Raw genomic sequence first — 21,665 nt, forward strand, 5'->3', positions numbered from 1 at the left:
CTTTTAAAATGATAATATATTCTTGCTACCTGAAAGAGATCTGAAAGAGATATTGAAGTATAAAGTTATTACATGAAAAAGTAAACACACACATACGCACAAAACATGACATAAAATGAAAAACAACAGTTATAATTTATTAAAAGCAGTGGCTTCCAAAATTCATATTAAATTCCCTTAAAAAGAATTCTCAATTCATGCCAGAATAAATCTATGACATTCTTAACAGTGAACATTAAAATCACTTGGAAAGCTTTTTAAAATATTTTGTTTCCCAGACTCAACTACCCAGTCCAATTGACAAAATTTCTCCTTTTAGAAACTCCCCAAGATTGGGAACAATCAACTGAGGTGCTTAGACTTAAAAAATATGCCCATAAAAGTAAAACATTTTAAGTTAGAAAAAGCTCTAGTTTCTAACTTTTATAACACCAAAGATGCCACCCCTCATTTGTTATTTTTTTCTCCCTAGGTTCAACATTGGAAAGATTTTTATCCATCAAATTTAATTAAATAATAAAGCTGCTTTTTCTGATTTTCTATCCCCCAAATGCCAAACAGCTTACAATAAGCTTGAGAAAACCACCAAGTTCACTTGACTCCAACTAATAACAAATAATCTTTACATTTTGGGTAGCCTGCCATCTTTCGAAACACGAGAAATGACCTGTGGAACCTTAGGATCCAAGATTAAAAGTCAGTGGTCTGGGTAAAATTCTCTCTCATTTTAGAAATGAAGAAAAGGAGGGTCAGAGAGGTTTTGATAATGCTTAAGTTAAGAACAAGGAAGAATCAACATTCAAGTCTCTTGCTTCAATATAAGTTTCTTAAACTACTAGTCTAGGGCTCATATCAATATAAATGATTATTTCAGAGTACTAAAGCCACTGAAAAGATCTGGGGGGTGGTAAAGGGAAGCTGTTTGCCCAAAGACACTTCTATTTTTTATGATACATACATCTTCAAAGTGTAGGTGGGAGTTGAGTTTACTGAACCATAGATTTTCCTTTTCTATGAAAGGTATCTCCTCAAAATATCAATTTTTAGTGCTAACATATATGTAAATTACCTTATAGTACATGATATGAAATAATGAAAAATGGATTATTCATACTAAAAATATTTAGATTATTTAGATTCAATTCTGGTTTTGAACTTGAATATTTGCAAGAAAATTTATAAGTGATTTGGTAGTTGTTTCACTTACTATAAAAGAACAAACATTTGAAGGAAAATTTAGTATTTCTGTAATTCCAATGCCAAACAGCTTAAGTTATTAGCATGAAAAAAACCATTGAGTTAATTCAATTCCAACTAGTAGCAAAGAATCTTTACATTTTGGGTAACTTTTTTTTAACTCCTTGGATTCAGGACCCCTTAAACATTTAAAAATTACTGAGAACCCAAAAGAGTTTTTATTTAAGTAGGTTATATCTATCGATATTTTCCATATTACAGATTAAAACAGAATTTTCAAAATATTTGTTTATTTTCATTTAAAATAACAATAATAAGCCCATTACAAATTACCATAACATTTTTATAAAAAATGACTAGCCAACACAAAAAATTAGTGAAAATAGTGGCACTGTTATACATTTCTGCAAATCTCTTTAATGTCTAGATTTATCAAAAATTGCTGTACTCTCCTATCTGTTTCTGCTTTCATTCTTTTAGAATGCTGTTTTGGATAAAGAATATAAAGACAATCTGCCTTCAGAAAGATTAACAGTTGAAAAAGAGAGTATTATAATAGCAATTTAGGATAAATGTGGATATATTTGTTTGATACTACACCAAAACTCAATAATATTTTCTTAAAGGTCTGGTGCAATGTGGAATCTGAGTTCTTACTGTGAACTTTCTGAACTTTGTTACATTAAAATCTAATGGTCTGTCTTCCACTATGAATGAATCTTTTATCCAAGCATTTTATAACATCATACATTGGTTATTTATAAAATACTGGTTTCTTTAAATTATTCAGATCTTCCAAATGTTGACAGAGTTCATTATACAGTAACAAAAAATCATATTTATTAATACCATCACAATCAGAAAAGTCTTTATGTATTGGGAAGCTGTCAAGATCATGATGGCAGATACAAGTTGTTCAAAATTCTAATTTTTGCTTTATAGCTCAAATTTCATCATTGGCAAGAAATACTATCAGTTGTTTTTCTTTAAGTGACAGGTACACTTTGTTGAATTTTGAGGAAATGTCTGCCACATAACCAAGACTGAAGAACTCAGTGTGTGTGGCAGACAGATTCTAAAGTAGCCTCCATGATCCCCACTCCCTGGGATTCATGTCCTGTATGATTCCCTCCCTTAGAGTGTGGGCAAGACATGTGACTTGCTTCTAACCAACAAAATAGAGCAAAAGTGACAGGACTTCCTGATTTTTTTTATGTGATTACACTACATAAGGTTGTAATGCCTTAGCAGGATTGCTAAGGATTCTTTCTCCCTTATAGGCTTTCAGGAAGCAAGAAACCATCCATGTTGGGAAGACCCACCTGGCAAGGAACCAGTCAAAAGCCAGTAATATACTGAGACTCTCAATCTGACAGCCCTTAAGGATCTGAATGCTGCCAATAACCATGAGAACTTGGAAGCAGATACTTCCTCAGCTGAGCTTCAGATGAGGCTGCAAGTTCAGAGCGCATACCTTCAATGTAGTCTCCAGAGAGCCTGAAGCAGAGGATTTAGCTAAGCTATGATCTGATTCCAACTCACAAAAACTGAGATAATAACTGTGTGGTTTTAAACTACTAAATTAATAATAATATCGATACCCAGAAATAAACAAACACCATAGCTTGTTAGTCATTCTGTCAAGTAAAAATGGTCCACTTTTAAAAAGTGGGTAGTTTAGCTCATGATTCAATCACTTTTCCTCAAGATAATCATTATAGCTCAGGCACAGAAGTGCTTTATGTACACTACCCATTTCATCACACAAAATCTCTTGAAAGACACATACTCAAGGGTAGAGAGTTAACAAAACTAATGACATTTTAATACTTCATCAAGGGAATTGAGAATGACTGGAATAATTTTTATTGTGAGTGCATGGTGGTGACAACTATCAAAATTACTAGTACAGCTTGCTACCACTGTCTTTATTCATACTAAGGCACCAGCAATTTACCAACCACTGCTTTTGTATCATCGTTGCAAATGTCAACACAGTGAAAAACGTAAATAGTGTCTTTGTGTTGTTATAACAATGGGATCATGGGTTGATCCCAACCCCATGAAGGAGTCTCAGGGAAACCTCAGGGGAACTGGAGACTACACTTTGAACAAGTGTTGTTGCACTAAGGCAATGCTCCCATTTTTAAAAAAAGTATACATTTACACACAACACACATCCATGTATGAATACAAACACATATAAACTATGGGCTGGTCTGGATCAAAATCCCAGATGCATCCATTTCCAGCTATGTGACTTTCAGAGAATGATTTAACCCATGTGAGCCTCAGTTTCCTCAACTATAAAACATAGATAAATAATAGTGCCTACTTCATTTAAAAATTGAGATTAATTTATGTATAGTATTTAGCACAAAGCCTTATACATATTGACAGCTCAATAAATATTAACTATTACTTTTTGTTAAGAGTTTTTGAATTAACTAAACTATGAAGGTATGTTTTCAGAATAAAAAGCTATGGTAGCCTCTCAATAACTTTCCCAATTAAGAACTTGGCCCAGTTTACAATCTGAAATAGTTTGCCCTTATTCATTACTGATTATATTGGTTATATTTTTATTCGTGTTTTGATAGCACAGTTTTCCATATTGTACCTATTTAATTTGAGCATATTACCTGACTTAGGAACAGGCTGGGTAGTTTGTTCTTGCAATTATTATGTGGGTACTGGGTGAGCTATCATAAAGATGGTGACATTTTCTGATACTGATTGATTCTATTGGGTGACTATTCATAGTAGTCCAGAATTTCACTGGGCATTGTTGATATTGATAAATAATATCCAATGTATCCCTAAGCTGACTGTGTAGTTTCAGAAACACTTACAGGTTTAGACAAAGGCTGAACAATAACAGAACTATCTGAAGATCTAGATTCAGGATGAAAGTTTACTGGCGAGGCAGCCACTGGATTTGATGTTGGGTTCGTGTAGTGTTGACTTGTAGGCTTGAATGCAGCAGTAATACCTGTATTTTAAAATTACACAATACATTGAATATTTTTCTATATAATCAATGGTGTCAAAATACTTCACATTAAAACTAAAACAGTAAAATAATACTGTACCTCGGCTGAGTGCACCATTCTTGATTCCCCTTGAATATGAGCTGGGGTTTACTCTATTCAAAATATCTATAAAAAATTACATTTATTTTAAAATTCATTGTTTGAATGAAATACATATTAAGATAAAGAAATCATAAACTGAAAACAATTAAACAGATTTCTGGATGGTGTATACAAGTTAACGCTGATTTAAGAATACAGTTAATTTTAAACATATAAATCTTTATGTACTAAAGAAATATGATTATCCATCTTAACTGTTTCATAGAATAAGAACAATCAATCTTCCTAACTGTAATCAAAATCTAAAGCCCTAAGTAAAAGATTGATCAATGTAAGTACTAAGACAAATCTTCTGCATAGCAAAGAAACAGTCCACATAATCAGCAAAAATTTTCCATATACATACTCATATACAACTATAATTAAAGTATATATCTTTGAAGGATGAAAGGACTATATATATACTCAGGTTCCTATTACTCAAAACCAAAGCCTTGTCCAACTTCCATATCCTAGTCACACCCCCAAAAGCCCTGAAGCATCATTATGAGGGAACTCATTGGATTATCTGCACCATTACTTGAGTCCTGAAAGGGAAACTATCAGAGACTGTAGACTAAAATGAACCTACAGTTTACCAGACTACCTAATAACTTAAGGGGTTTCAAGTCTACCACTACACCAAAAGTCAATCAGAACCTACAATGACTTTCAGGGTCAGTTTAAGGTTCCTAACTGAATGCACGCATGTGAACTCGGTAATTTACAGGCTGTTAAGTATCAAAGTAAAATTCAGAAAAGTGAGGACTTGGCTAAAATTGTTGGTTAGAAAAAGGTAAAAGCACAAACATGAGATATCATATAAATTTCCTTCTTTTCCCTCATAGTAGAAAAGAACCAGCTCCCATAAAATAATTCTATAAAGTAAAGGGCCACACAAAAGTAGGATTGGTTTCTGATAATAGCAATACAGGGCACTATACCTAATTACAGATATCTTAAAGAAGAAAAATCTGCTCAAATAATTCAACACCATTTTCATTTCAAAATTCAAGATTAAGTATTTACTCAAACCATCAAGGAAGTAATGCTAAAGTATTGTTTGGTGGTTGTGTTCTACAAAACAAAAATTTTTACCTTCCTTTCTAGCAATTATATATAAACATTTAACTCATACTCCATATGTTAAAATATTTTATGGCTTATACACAAATAACAATAAATTTAAATTCTGCATTTTAACAGTATAGAAAATTAATTCTACTAGGGTAAATCTCCTTTTGACAGAATTATTTTAAAACTAATATACATTGTTCTAGCTTCATATATAACTGAAAAATTGTGCTCTACACTGGAAATTGACATAACATTGTAAACTGACTATAACTCAATAAAAAAATTGAAAAAAAATACACTGTTCTAGTTGAATACTGTTAATAGTCATCTACAATAAGTATAAATGCAATCTGAATCTTAATTTTGATGTTTTCAATAAGAGAACTTGAGTAACAACTTCACAGTATGGTGTTACTCCAGTATAAAATAATCACAATGACTAGAAATAGTAATGAAGAGAATATATAGTTATGTTCCATGATCATCAACAAGCATGCCATCATGCCTCATTCAATTTATAATTGAAGTGCCACTCCACTTAGAACCACTATGAGAAATTATCAATCTACCGTGGAAAATGGTATTGAGAATTGGTTAAATTATTATCCCTCTGATAAAACTAAATAGAAGTGCCATTCTAAAAGAGGCAACAGAAGAAAGAACCAGGCTTTCAGAAAATTTAAAAGTAGTCTCTTACACTTTTAAGCACTCAATGCCTTGGTAAGAAAACACTAGTATGCTGGTTACATTCTTCAGTAAATTCTTCTGACTTAAACAGGCAATCAAAACAACATAAATGCAGTGGAAAGAGATCTATTTTCTCTTTCTCCCCTGAAATGTGTACATTATTTCTCTTCACTTCTATACATTTTTGAACGGGCATTTTACCAAGTGTCATTGGTCTTTAACATTATAACAATGTCAAATGCAATTACTCTAACTGAAATTTAATCATTCACAAAGGTACTGAGGTATTCTGCTAGAAAACCAGAAGGATTTAAGTGTTAACTAACTGCTACACCATCCAAATACAGTGGCTGCAGACAGTGTCCTTCTCCTTCATGAATATGAATGAGAGTTGCTGGAAGATGGAGGTGGCCAGAAGCTGCAGTCCCCGTTAGCACAAAGGCCAGAGACTGTGCAATCTTTCACTGCTTATACATCTTGTAGGTATGTAGAGATGACACTGCAATAAGGCGGTTGCTTGGATGTGAGAACCCCTGTCTAAGACTAACCCAGACTTATTTAGTGAATTCTGACATTTTAAGCAAAGTATTCTAAACTCTTCTGTTTCTGAGTTTAAGTGGAAGAAAAAAAAAAAAAGAACAAGCAGATAAATAGGTTACTTGGCTCCACTAAAACTTATGATCCTTAATACGAAAAGACCTCCAATGTCACCAGCTAATCTTAGTCCATTTCTTTTTCTTACATCTGATATTTTAATCTCTTACCTCCTTCCTCAAGTTCGCAGTCAAAACCCTGATTCTGAATTTTGTACTGACCCCCACTCAATCTTTCATTCCCAACTCTTTACAGATAAACAGGGACTTAAATACCTGTAAGACAGCTCACATGTTTGTCCATTGGAAACAGTATCTTACAACACTGGGCTTCACTAAAAGTAAATGCTTACTTGAAATTGCTGGTTTTGAACTTGTTATCTCTCCAACAAAGATTGGTTCATCGTCATCATCATCATCAACCTCTTTCACTTTCTTCTGCCATGGTTCCAACTCTTCCTCTTCGCATTCCATAAAGAGTTCTGCCATTTTTGAATTATCTAATTTTCAAAAGGAAAGAAGCAAACCTTATTTTCAAAAAGAAAAATAAATAAATTTTTGTAATACATAGTATGACATTTAAGATATACTTTAATAATCCTAATAGCAGTTTCTGAATTGATATTCATAATTGGTACATGGTAGCAACAGAGAGAAACCCAGAGCTCATTCTCTAAGATATAACCTACTAAAATTCAGATAAAGAGATGAAAGAGAGACAGACAGACAGACAGATATATAATGCTTGACAGTACTTTTTTTTTTCCCCAGTGGACAGAAAATTTGGGATCAAAGTGAGTTTAAGTCACATGCCTGAAATATGATTACTTCTACAAAAAAACCTACATCTAGTCATTATCTGAAAAAAATGTATTAATAAAAGGGAGATAAACTAAGAATAAGAGGTAACACATAGGAGATATACTAGAAAAACTGAACCAAACTCAGGAATGCCAATACAGAGCAAAGCAGGGATGAGGTGCTAGACTAAGATAGAAGAACAAAGTGAGGCTTTTTCCATTCAGGGAAAATTAAGACATTTCTCGCCTGAGGAACAGGCCAAAGAACATACAGTAAATATCATCATCCTAGAAGTTCTGACCAAGCACAGAGCTCCTCGGAAGCATTTTAGTGCCTCAGTCTTCAATACAAATAGACAACTAATAAACATCAAAAATTTTAGAAAAACCTCCTGTCCTTCAGACCAAAATCAACAAAACAAAGAATCCTAAGGAAAAGAGAGATTGCAAAAAAGCAAGGCAAATACTAGAGGAAAAAATATAATTAGCATTTTAGAGATATGAGACAAAAAGCAATGTTACAAAAAGTAATGCTCAGAAAACAAAAAATAGAATTAAAATATGATAGCCAAAATTTTTTATTTCAGTTACAAAAAAATCAGAATTTAATAAATAAAGAATAAATATATATATACACGCACACACTCACACACACAAACACACATATGTATACATAAACTAAATAGAGAAGATGACACTAGGTTGTTAGAAAATCAATTTCAAAGGTATAACACTTACCTAATAAAATTTGAAAAAAGATGATTGAGAAAAAGCAGGAGGGTAGGTTAGCAAAAAAATAATGCACGAAAATTTTCTAGATCAGAAGACGAAAATCTCTGGGTTGAAAGGCCCCATTAGTACTTAACACAACAATCAAGAGAAAAGTTACACCAAGACATATCATTACCAAATTTCAGAACAAAAAAGATAAAGAAAACATCCTCAGATCTGCAGAGGTGGCGGGTGAGGTGCAGGAGACAGGAAACAGGTCATATAAGATCAAGAGTAATTAGAACAGAAGCTAGAAGACAGTAAAATAATACTTTCAAATTCTTAGCAATTCCTCAATTTAGAATTCTATACACCCAGGCAAACTTTCCATCAAGTGTGAGAGTAAGGACCAGCAACATGACACAAGATTTACTTCCCAAGTACCCTTTCTCAGGACGCTACTAGGGAATCCACAAAACCTGAGATTCAATTAAGAAAGAAGAAGACACAGGATGTACAAAACATGGCATTCAACACAATACAACAAAAGTTCAGTAGGCCTAGAGAACAACCAGTCCAGACTAGTCAAGAGAACAGCACCTTTAGGAGGAATACCTCTAGGAGACCAAAGATGATTAGAATATTAACTTTTAGACTACTTACTGTGTAGGAAACTGAACTGAGAGGCTCCTGAAAGTGTGAGAAGACCTGGCTATAGATTTTAATAAAAAAACATGAAAAGTATTAATTGCTGGAAAAAACAAAAGAAAGAAAGAAAAAAAGTAAAAGGAAACCTATCCTCTCATATGCTATTCTATGTAGAACAGCGTATTAATAGCATATTACCATGCTCATCAGTGAACAGTATTTACTATGGTCATCATAATGAAAATACCTAATACAGATTTAACCAAAAATTAGGTAATTATATTGGAAATACTTGGAGGTAAAGAAGGGGTAGCTGTAAGAAAGCAAAAATCCTCATGAGAGAACATTACTACAAAATGGTTAAAACTGATTATGCAGGAGGAAGCATACATACATATGCACATAAGCACTCATCAAGAAACTGTGGAAACCATTTAAAGCCTTTTTAGGTTGTATGAATTTTTAAGCTATGTGTATATATTGCTTTTAGCTGAGATGGAGGAGAAAAAGAAAGAGGAAGAAGAGGGGATAAGGGGAAAAATAGAAATAGTACTGAAGGTATAAACAAAAGTAAGAGCAATGGAGATGGATACAAGTGGTGCTTAACCAGATACACAAAAAAGAAAAAAAATATATATATATATATATATGAATGATACAAGGGAAGAAAGAAAAAAAACCTCCAGGGTCTGGTTTAGACAATAATATCTTTAATTTATCATTTAATTGTAGTCATTTCTAAAGGTCATTTTTTATTATACTAAAGTAATACCACTTCTACTACTGACTCAAAATTAAGACAAAGTTCTACTGTGGTCTTATAAGACAGTACTAATTGAAACAGTGCTTTGGGGATGGCATACAAAGGAAACATCTTAAAGCAGGCGCCATTCTTTTATAAATTAAAAAAAATTTTCCCTTCTATCAATGTATGTTACAAATCATTTCCTGGCCTAACATTATTTAAACATTTAGTATTCCACCAACCAAAAAAAAAAAAAAAAAAAACAACGAAGGCCTTCTCATTTTCCCAAATGTCATGGACACTATTAAGCAGCCCCATCTTTTCTAAACTATACTGTTTCACTAATTATAAGGAGTGCTTCAAGTCAAATGATTGAAAATAATATTATATGTTCAAGGCCAAACTGAGCTCCTTAAGAGTGTATTTCTCTCTTTGCGTTAGATAAGCAGTAGGGATATAGTATACAATAATCTATGGACTAGGAAACCAGGCAAAATCAGGCCATGCCTAATTTTAAAAGATAAGGGAAATTCACTGTACACTAATAATAAGGGTATCATTTATTTCCAGTTGGTACATGTTAAGAGTTGAACTGTGTGTCTCCAAAATTCATATATTGAAGCCCTCACCGTCAATACCTCATATAATGTGACTATATTTGGAGGCAGAGTATTTAAAGGGGTAATTAAGCTAAAATGAGATTACAAGGGTGGGCAGCTAATCTACTATAACTGGTGTCCTTAAAAAAAGAGATCAGGACACAGATACAGGTATGGGGGTAAGACCATCTGAAGACACAGGAAGCAGATGAGTCTATAAGCCAAGGACAGAGGCCATCAACAAATCCTTCCTTCATGGCCCTTGAAAGGAACTAACCCTTTCAACACCTTGATCTTAGATTCCTAGCCTTCAGAATTGTGAGAAAATAAGTATCTGTTGTTTAAGCCATCTAGTCTATGATACTTTGTCATGGCAGCCCTAGCAAACTCACACAGAAGACAAAGGTCTTTCTCACTCTTTTTACAGGGCACTGCCACTGTTAATACATCTAGGACACACCGTTGAGAAAAAATGTTTAAAGATACATAATAGCTTTACAATTTTTCTTAGAAATAGTTTTTGTCTATGCATAAAAGAAACATGTGATTATACATACCAAACTGGTAACAGTAGCTATCCATGGGCACAGGGAGAAAATTTTCATTTCTACTTTACTCATTTTCTAATTTACATTATTTCTTTTTATGGGAGCAGTTGTTACTTTAACAATTTTAAGTGTTTTTGTCTTTAAGGAAACGTGCCTGTCTCATCCTTTCTCCTAAAGCAAAGTTATGAGGACAAAAACCACATATAGTACTATCAATCGTGGCAGCAACACTTAGATTTTGGCTGAAAAGTGTTGTCCCCACCAAGTTGAAGAGTTGGCTTTCTGTACTTTGTTATCTAAGTACTGACACATGATATCAGTCAATTTTATAAGTCACTTTAAGTAAAGCCAAATATTGAAACATGAAACTTGGGATTCAGAGATTCTTAGATCTAATTTTGACCTCCAAACTCACCATGTATCTCCAGACGAGGCAGCAAGTTATATCTCAGTTTTCCTTACTATAAAATAAAGATACCTGGTATTATAGTGGATTTCATTAAATTAAATGTACACATACTTAATCTTTTTTCCTACAAAAAGCTCAATTTTTAAGTTTGATATGTTTGGCAGATAACATATGACTTACTCTACAAAATTGGTTCATTCCTGGATAAACTCTAATTCACTAAGTAAAATGGTGATTTGATTAAGTTCTTACTACCTAAAGAAGTCTGAATTACAAAGTTACAAATCATTTTTTAAAAGCATCCTTTTGTAAAAATCAATAATCACCTCACAACGTACTATTTTAGTAAATACGAATTTTCTAATGCTAAGTGACATTAATCTATAACTATTCTTCACATTTCAGACATAATTATTTCTTTAAGAAAATATAATTTTAAATAAATTTTAGTTTATATTTTTCTAGGTTTTTTTATTCAATGAACGTTAAAAAAATAGTTGAACTTAAAAGAAACTTAAGAGAAAAAACTTAAAAATGTAGAACTTAAAAAGAAAAAAACAGTATTTCATCATAGATTAATTCATTCAAAAATAACTACTCAAATTAATCATACTCATTGCTTTCCATATGTAAGGTAGCGTGCTAAGTTCTAGGGAAAAAATTAAGTCATAGTACTTGTCTTCAAAAATTTACAATCTAGTATGACTATAATCCAAAACAAATGCTGCTAGAATTAACATCATAAAAAACTTGAATTTCCTTATTTAAAACAACGATGTTTCTGGATTTATACACACATACAATAGTGTAATTTTTTAATATACAAATTTTTAAAGAACTGTTTGTTATAAAGCAAAAAAAATAAAAAATAAAAAAATTAGATGACAAAAACCTAAAATATTGAGATACACAGCTAATTCAACCTTCACATTCCTGTTTATTATCAGGCTGAAAAAGCAAGTTTTCTGGCTTTTTAATTTTCAAATTATTTGGACTGAATTAGTCCACAGGAAAAAATTATTATTTTAACTTCAAAAGTTATTGCTATAAATGTTTAAACTACTATTAAAAGAGACTCTACTGAATACTGTATTTAACTAAATTCAGCAACTTCTGAGGTCTGATTGTTTAAACCTCTTTAACTCAATTATTTGAATAGTTGTAGCCTATCCTTAAACTAACATCAGTGGTATGTTCTGTCAAGTGATAAATACATGACAATTCTTGCTCAGCATTAAGGACCTACTAGTACCATGATACAGAATACTGTTTAAGAACCTCAATAACACAGCCTATGAGACTCACATATAATATTTTTGTTAAGTGACCATGTAGATATCATTTATCAAAACTCTAAAATTAGTATTCAGTTTACACATATTCAATTAATAAATGACCTGTCTGCATGAACAGCATATCCACCGCCTATGACTATAGAGATGATTTTAAGATAACCTACTTCAAAAAGCTGAGGACCATAGTAGTTACTTAGGAACCTCAATTGATACACCAGCAAACAAATGGAAAAGCTGGCAATTAGAACTATAATTACAGCCAAAAGCTGCACTGTGTTACACAGTAGCCACCAGCCACATGTGACTATTTAAGTTTAATTAAAATCAAATAAAATTTTAAATTCAGTTCCTCAGTTTCACTAACCACATTGCAAATGTTCAGAACCACATGTGGCTGGTGCCTACTGCATTGGACAGTGCAGCTAAAGAACATTTCTGTTGGACAATGCTGGTCTAAGAAGTCATTGCCAAATTTCATTTTGGTTAATAAACAAACACACTTTCATGGATTTCTTTGGCATCTCAACCACTGGAGCATGCCAAAACTGTCATGATAAAAAGCTCTCAAGTCACCACTTCAGAATTTTGGTGGTAAGGCAAGGAATTCTGGAGGATAAAATCAGCTGCTATTGAAGTGAAATATCCAGCAAAGATATGTAGTGGGGATCTCAAAACTCCAAAAGATTTCCTGCTTCTGCAGCTCAGAGTTCGCTCCAAAATAGCCAGAAAAGAATACTCTATACTCAGCTACTGACTTAGGTAGAAATTTCATGCCCATGTTTAATATACTTGTTTCTATGGAGAAAATAATGAATTCCAAGTAACTGAGTTACAAAGACTTTTTAGATTATAATTCATTGACTTTTGGAGACTGCTCACGTAAATAATTATAATTACTACTTTACAATTTTTGTTTCAGCTTTTATATATCTAAAATTAAACTATATCTTAAGGATTTTGTTCTACAAAATTTTTTTAAGCCAATGAAAATGTGGGTCTAAAATGTTATTTGAAAATTTTACTTTTATTTATTGATAGATATCACCTAATGCAATGTCACTGTGATAAATAATAAAGGTCATGCATTTACTCCTACTTACTCTCTACTAAGGGAAAAACTAAGCAATTCCACAAACCACAACTGTAGAGTCTACACATAAGAAGAGGCTAGAAGCCAGAAGAACCAAATCATAGCCCTAGCACTGCTACAACTTTCAGTCAAGTCATCTTACAATTCTGGGTCTCAGCTCTTAGTTCAATTGAATGATTTCTAAGGTTTAATTCAGTTCTTCATTTATGTGGTAAGTAGAATGCAAAGGCAAATGGGAGGAATATGATAAATGGTTAAGTTCTCCACCTAACCAGACTCCAAAAGTGAGAGTTATTCAAAGAAAATAATCCAAGAAATCACATAATAAAGTTAATCTTTGTTTTTTTCTCATCATAAAAATAATGTTTTAATTGGGAGTTGTGTTACTAACCAAGAAGTTGGCAACACCAAAACTGGCTATGATTAACTTAACATAAAAGGGAAACTGCAAAGGAAAAATATAATCATTTCAAATAGTGAAAATGTATATTCAAAATAAGTACAGCATGTAAAATTAAAGTTCAACTAACATAAATGTAGTCTAACATGCTAGCTGTAAGAAACATATTTTTAACTATTTTGCTTATGTACTTAGAAGAGTTTTTCAATGGAATGATTCGATGACACAGGGTCATTGGAACATCGTTCAAAAAAGTTTGATCTGTCACTTTTCTCTTCTCACAAATTTCCCAAGAAATAGACATTCAAATCATTCCACTCACTTTAAAGCTTTGGTTTACATTCTATTTCATTTTATAAATAAATCTTTAGTCTCCGTCAGTAAATAGCATACTGAAATAGAGGTCTACAATTTTAGAATTCTAATCCCAAGTGAATGGAGCTTTAAGGATTCAAAGTGGATGCTTAACTATGAGTAACAATCTAATATTTCCAATTCTGGTTTTATGATCTTGTAAGAATTTCCAACTATCACAAACAGATACTAAAAAAAATACTATTAATTTAATGCTCATTATCTTAGAAACATACACATTCTTTTGAGGAAGAAGAGTCATGTTTAAAACTCCAGTTTTTTATCACCTTAGTAGCCATCACCTATTGATTCCATCATGGAAATTAACTGTAACAGGATTATAAAAGCAGAGAACTATTGTGTCTGCTTTGGCATTTTAAGACAAATCACACAAGCAGAAACCTTAATCATAAGCAATAAACCCATATATGACTGAAAGAGAGACACACAAAAATTTGATTTCATAAAATTCAGGTATTTAAATATGAAATTTTAGACAGTAAGTAGACGAAATTTCGACTCAGTATTTCCTCCTTTTGTGTCTTTTGTTTTATTGTTAGAAAACTAAGTATCTATCTTCTTTAGAATCAATCCATTTGTTACTGCGAAAAACCACAGACTTATTCTTGAAAAGGGCATATTTCAACCACACAAAATGTACAATTGAAAACATCTGATCACTAACTGCTAAAGCAATGCAGACAAAATACTGGAAGATTACAGAAACTCTAGAAGATATTTCATTAACTCTCATTCAATTTCTAAAAGAGTCTAATTTTTTTGCAGCAGAATACTGCCTTCTGAAAACGGTCACCCAGTCCAAGAAAAGGAGAAAAGGACTTAAAAAAAGAAAAATATAAACATAGCTTTTTTTTTAATAAACCAAAAATTTCAAATGTCACTTTGAAAAAAGATTATACATTCAGGAATCTTAACGGTGAACAGGCCAACAGAGAAGAGCAGGGGTTAGAATTCAGCCTTGAATGAAGCAGTCTACAAATGCAATCAGAACAAGGACAGGGAAAATTCAGCTTCTGAAGAAGGCTACCCTAGCAATTTCTGAGAATATAGCTCAAAGAGCAATTAGGCCAGCTTCTCCTGTCCACCTTCGAGATTATAGAAAAAAACTTCATTCTCTGAATGTGGGTAGTCAAAGAACTACCTCTTCAGTTCTCTGAAATTAGGAGAAATCCAGACGGATTCCTTAAATCTTACAGGGGACCAAAATATGTCACTTTGGCATACTTTGAGTTGAAGGCAATTAAGCAGAAAACCCAAAAAGATCTCTTTCCTCTCCCCCAATCTGTCTAAAAGCAGGGCACACATTTCCCCATTGTGAAGGGCTTCCCCTTCCCCTCTCCTTTTTCTTCCAGGAGGAGGAAAAACCACCATTATCACTGGAGACAGAAAGCTGGCATCAAGATCAAGAAGGATTTGCACAAACCTTACTAAAAGAGCCATTATCTTCCATTAGTTTCCCCCATATATTTACCTTCCCTCAATTTATCACTTCTAGAAGCCCAAGCCCCTTTTCTTTTGACCTGTCACTTCTCCACAAATTTACCACACTTTTAAAAAATGGTACATAAACTCCCATGTCTAACCACCTCTTTGATTCTTCATTTTTTTAAATGAAGACCTCCATTAATGTAAAACTTAAAATAATGACATCAAATAAAAATCTGTACACCTTTTCTCCTGTTAATCAGTTTAATTTGCATGGCTCAGGTACTTTACCTAAGAGGATAAAGGAACAGGGATTTTTTTACCTTCACTACAAAAGCCAAAACAATTTCTAAGTTAGTGAGCTCAATCAGATATTCTAAAGACAATAAAAATACTTTGTAATACAAACAGTCAAGACTCTAAAATGATACACTTAATCATTTTCTATCTAATGCAAAGGCATAATCCTCATTGCTGCACAGGATATGAAAAAAGCCTCTACCTGGAGAAACTATCTGGTGAGGGGATTATGATAAATAAATAAACATCACACAAAACAGGGCATGGTACCTGTAATAAAAACTGAAAGTGCTATGGTATAAGTTCTTGATAAGGTGCTGGGGGAACCACAGAAATAAGAATTTTGCAAAATTTTGTGCACACTTGTACATTTTCTGGGTGCATCAAATTGTTATAAGGGTCTATGAACAAAAAAGGCTGAGAATCTTTAGGTTAGTTTGAAAAAAACAATCACATCTAGCTGGGGGATTTGAAAATGCCCCATCACGGAAGAAACATATCCATTAATCATTAAAGGAAAGATGATTACATAGTGTTTTTTAAAAGTAAAAATGCTCATTAAAAATGAACCAAAGATACAAAAAGCATATAGAGTAAAAAGTATGAGTCTTTATTCCCTTTCCTGCCCTACCCTCAATCACACTCATTAGAGTTTAGCATGTGATGCAAAGGACAATAATAGTGATTGAAGATACAGATAGGGTTATGGTTCAGGATAGTGATTGAAGATACAGATAGGGTTATGGTTCAGGGATAAGAAGGGCATTCCAATGCCCTAGTATGTCTTAAATGTCCTATGGCAATATCCATAGCAATAATTCAGATAAAGACCATATCGTGTATAGATTAAATCTATAGATGAGTAAATAGTATAACATGTTAACTAATAAATGAGGCTCTTAAAAGATCTCAACAAACTAAAATGAATGGTAAAATCTAGCAAAAAATTAGTTTTGTATTTGCTTAAAAAGAAGATTTTACAAAAAATATAAATTGAAGATGTACTACTGATCAGTTTGAGTTACCAGAGAGCCAATAAATCAGAGGATCAAGCATTTAAAAAGTATGTTTATTAAACATGTACTATGTACCAGACACTATGACAGACAGGAATACAATGATGGTCAAAAATTAAGACACAGGTCTTGCACTCATGAAGCTTACAGTCTAGAGACAGGGACAAACAGTCACACAAACAGATTAAAGTGTCCATGTTAAGTGCTATGAAGGTTATGGACACAGAATTTTTACACTCACACAGTAAAAATATTAGGTCTAGTTAGCATAATCCAAAGTAGCTTCCCTAAAAAAGCAATGATTATTTAAAGGATGAGGTGGAGTTAACTAAGCAAACAAGAGAGGAAAGAAAAGTATTCCATGCAGAAGGAATAGCATGTGCAAAACATCTATGGCACAGCAAACATGAGAAATTGAAAAGAAACTAGTGTGACTAGAAAAGAGAAGCAAGAAGGTATATGATGGGAGGTAAGATAGGAGTCAAAAAACTCCCTGGATTTGCAGCACCTTGGAGACCATGTTAAGGAATTTTGCCCTTATCCGTAAGAGCAATGGAAAGCCAAAGAGGGGACTTTAAGCAGAAACTGTTATGATCAGATTTGTGATAGTGTCAAAATTACAGAATTTAGAAGAGCTTACCTCCTCTGACAAATAAATCAAAAATACATCTACATGTGGAACAATTCTCAAAGGATACCTACTGAACTCTGGCAGAAGATCTCATACAATCAAAACTACAAGAAAGATCACTAGGTAAGACAAAAAAAAAAAAAAAAGAATTAGATGGGACCTTCACCCCTGGGAGGGAACTGTGAAGGAGGAAAGGTTCCCTCACTCTGGGCAGCCCCTTTAGCACTGGGGAGATGAACTGAGACAGATAGGGAACTTCAGAAGCTTGGAGGAGAACAAAGCAGCTGGTGTGCAGCAGGCAGAACACAAAGAGACCAGCACAGAAGGTCCATGCCAACTCACTGCACTCCCCAGATCAAGATGTGTGTCTGTTGGTGTCTGTGGGGGACTGGGTACTACAACTCGAGCTTCAGAGGACAGAATCGGGGAGAAGACTGGGGTTGGCTGTGCAGAGACAGCCTAAAGGGGCTGGACTGCAAGTGGTACAGACTGCAACTGAGAGTGTGTGCAATGGAGCCCAGACCCAAAATAAAACACCCCATTTTTAATATAAGTGAAGGGAAGGGCAGGAACCCACCATAGCAGCCTCCTTCTCAGCGTGCTCACAGCCAGTGCAGCTCTGCTCCTACAAGCTCGAGGAGTTCGCAAGCACTGGCCAGTTGCCTCCAAGCAAAGACAGGACTGAAATTTCAGCCCATTCCCAGGGACCACGTGACTTTGGAAGCGGGGCTGAAATCTGAGCCATGTCCCAGGCAGCTTTGGCAGATTAAAGCCACCAGTACCTTTGTAAGCTCAGCACCTATGGGACATCCGAGCAGATTACTGATTGCAGCTGGGGCAGGTCCTGTATCGGCTGCTGCAGGCTTTGGGGGCATGCACATGCAGAGGCGGGGCTGGTATGTGGGCTGAGTCCATAGCTCCTACAGGCTGATCCAGGTGCATCATTACATGTGACTATAGTGTGTCCTGGTGTGCATGACTTCAGCAGGCCAATATATTTGATAAATATAGATGTAAAAATTCTCAAAAAATATTAGCAAACCAAATCCAAAAATACATAAATAAGATCATACATACACTACAATCAAATCGGATTCATCCTAGGATCACAAAAAATGGTTCAACATATGCAAATCAATCAAGGTGATACACATCAACAAAAGAAAGGGCAAAAATCACATGATCATTTCAACAGATGCAGAAAAAGCATTTGATAAAATTCAACATCCATTCATGCTAAAAACTCTTACCAAAGTGGGTATAGAGGGAACATATCTTGACATAGTAAGAGCTATTTATGACAAACCCACAGCCACATTAATACTCAATGGTAAAAAGGTGAAAGAATTCCCATTAAAATCTGGAATACAACAAGAATGCCCACTCTCACCACTTTTATTCAACATAGTATTGGAAGTCCTAACCATAGCAATCAGACAAGAAAAAGAAATAAAAGGGATCCAAATTGGATAGAAAGAGGTAAAATTGTCCCTATATGCAGATGACATAATACTATATACAGAAAACTCTACTAAAGGCTCCACACAATAACTACTAGAATTGACAAATTCAGTAAGGTAGCAGGATACAAGATTAACATACAGAAATCTGTTGCATTTCTTTACACTAACAATAAAATATCAGAAAAAAAAAGTTTAAAAAATTCCCTTTAAAATTGCATCAAAAGATAAAATAAAATACTTACGAATAAACTAATGATCAAGGAGGTGAAAGACTTATATGCTGAGAACTATAAAACACTGATAAAGGAAATTAAAGATGACTTAAAGAAATGGAAAGATATCCCATGTTCTTGGATTGGAAGAATTAATATTGTTAAAAGGCCATATCACCCAAAGCAATCCACAGATTTAATGTGATCCCTATCAAATTATCCAGGACATTTTTCACAGAATTAGAATAAATAATCCTAAAATTTATACAGAATCACAAAAGACCTAGAACTGCCAAAGCACTACTGAAGAAAAAGAACAAAGCTGGAGACATAACCCTCCCAAACTTCAGACAATACTACAAAGCTACAGTAATCAAAACACTGTATGGTACTGACACAAAAACAGATATATGAATCAATGGAACAGAGTAGAGAGCCCACAAATAAACCCACACACCTATAGTTAATTAATCTTCAGCAAAGGAGACGAGAATATACAATGGAGAAAAGACAGTCTCTTCCTCAAGTGGTGTTGGGAAAGCTGGACAGCCACATGTAAATCAATTAAGTTGGAACACATCCTCACACCACACACAAAAATAAACTCAAAATGGCTTAAAGACTGAAACATAAGACAAGACACCATAAATCTCCTAGAAGAGAACACCGGCAAAACATTCTCTGAGATAAATCACAGCAGTGTCTTCTTAGGTCAGTCTCCCAAGGCAACAGAAATAAAAGCAAAAATAAACAAATGGGACCTAATCAAACTTACAAGCTTTTGCACAGCAAAGGAAACCATAAACAAAACAAAAAGACAACCTATGGACTGGGAGAAAATACTTCCAAATCATGCAACTGACAAGGGCTTAATTTCCAGAACATATAAACAGATCATACAATTCAGTAACAGAAAAACAACCCAATCAAAAAATGGTCAGAAGACCTAAACAGACATTTCTCTAATGAAGACATACAGATGGTCAAAGGTACATGAAAAGATGCTCCGTATCGCTAATTATCAGAGAAATGCAAATCAAAACTACAAAGAGGTATCACTTCACACTGTTTAGAATGACCATCATTAAAAAGTTCACAAACCATAAATGCTGAAGAGGTGTGGAGAAAAGGGAACCCTCCTACACTGTTAGTGGGAATGTAGTTTGACATAGCCACCATGGAAAACAGTACGGACATTCCTTAAAAAACTAAAAATAGAGTTATCATATGATCCAGCAATCCCACTCCTGGGCATATATCTGGAGAATTCTCTAATTTAAAATAATATACATGCACCCCAATGTTCATAACACTATTTACAATAGCAAAGAGACAGAAGCAACCTAAATGATCATTGACAGACAACTGGATAAGAAGTTGTGAGTCCTACATATATAGGACCACTAGTCAGCCACAAAAAAAGAATGAAATAATGACATCTGCAGCAACATGGATGGACCTAGGGATGATCACACTAGATGAAATAAGTCAGAGAAAGACAAATATCACATGACATCACTTCTATGTGGAATCTAAAAAATGATACAAATAAACTTATTTACAAAGCAGAAACAGACTCACAGAGATAGAAAACAAACTTAAGATTACCAAAGGGGAAAGGCTGGGGAGGGATAAATTAGGAGTTTGGGATTAGCAGATACAAACTACTATATATAAAATAGATAAACAATGCCATACTATATAGCACAGGGAACTGTATTCACTATCTTACAATAACCTATAATGAAAAATAACATATAAATATAACTGATAAAAATATAAATATATAACTGAATCACTATGCTATGCACCAAAAACTAGCACATTATAAAACAACTACATTTGAATAAAAATTTTTTTTAATTATAGAATTTGAATTTAAAATCAAAGAGATGGTGGTTTTATTCTATTCTGTCCTAACCAATCCCCACTTGGAATACTATGTATTGGCTATGATTCTTTTTTTTTTTTAACTTTTTATTATTGAGTTATAGTCATTTTACAATGTTGTATCAAATTCCAGTATAGAGCACAATTTTTCAGTTATACATGAACATATATATTCACTGTCACTTTTTTTTTTTGCTGTGAGCTACCATAAGATCTTGTATATATTTCCCTATGCTATACAGTATAATCTTCTTTATCTATTCTACACATGCCTGTCAGTATCTACAAATTTTGAAATCCCAGTCTGTCCCATCCCACCCCTCCCTCTTGGCAACCACAAGCTTGTATTCTATGCTTATGAGTCTGTTTCTGTTTTGTATTTACGTTCCTTTTTTTTTTAGATTCCACATATAAGCGATC

The 21,665-nt window shown here is 33.6% G+C and overlaps 1 protein-coding gene across 7 annotated transcripts in view; it reads right to left on the bottom strand.

The window, feature by feature from the left end:
- ZNF280D (zinc finger protein 280D) overlaps window positions 1-21,665 on the bottom strand; it is a 141,228-nt gene that overhangs the window by 72,943 nt on the left and 46,620 nt on the right. For 5 of the 7 annotated variants that reach the window (XM_045506263.2, XM_074366171.1, XM_074366172.1 and 2 more), the window contains 3 exons: window positions 7,042-7,188; window positions 4,290-4,355; window positions 4,050-4,189 (listed from right to left, as the gene is read on the bottom strand). In XM_045506263.2, the coding sequence (XP_045362219.2) occupies window positions 4,050-4,189; window positions 4,290-4,355; window positions 7,042-7,188 (353 nt within the window). Of the gene's footprint in view, window positions 1-4,049; window positions 4,190-4,289; window positions 4,356-7,041; window positions 7,189-8,226; window positions 8,379-21,665 lie in introns of those variants that run through there. The other 2 variants (XM_074366173.1, XM_010969463.3) reach the window with 2 other exon arrangements.

This window comes from Camelus bactrianus, chromosome 6, assembly GCF_048773025.1.
Source record: "Camelus bactrianus isolate YW-2024 breed Bactrian camel chromosome 6, ASM4877302v1, whole genome shotgun sequence".
Taxonomy (NCBI): Eukaryota; Metazoa; Chordata; class Mammalia; order Artiodactyla; family Camelidae; genus Camelus; species Camelus bactrianus.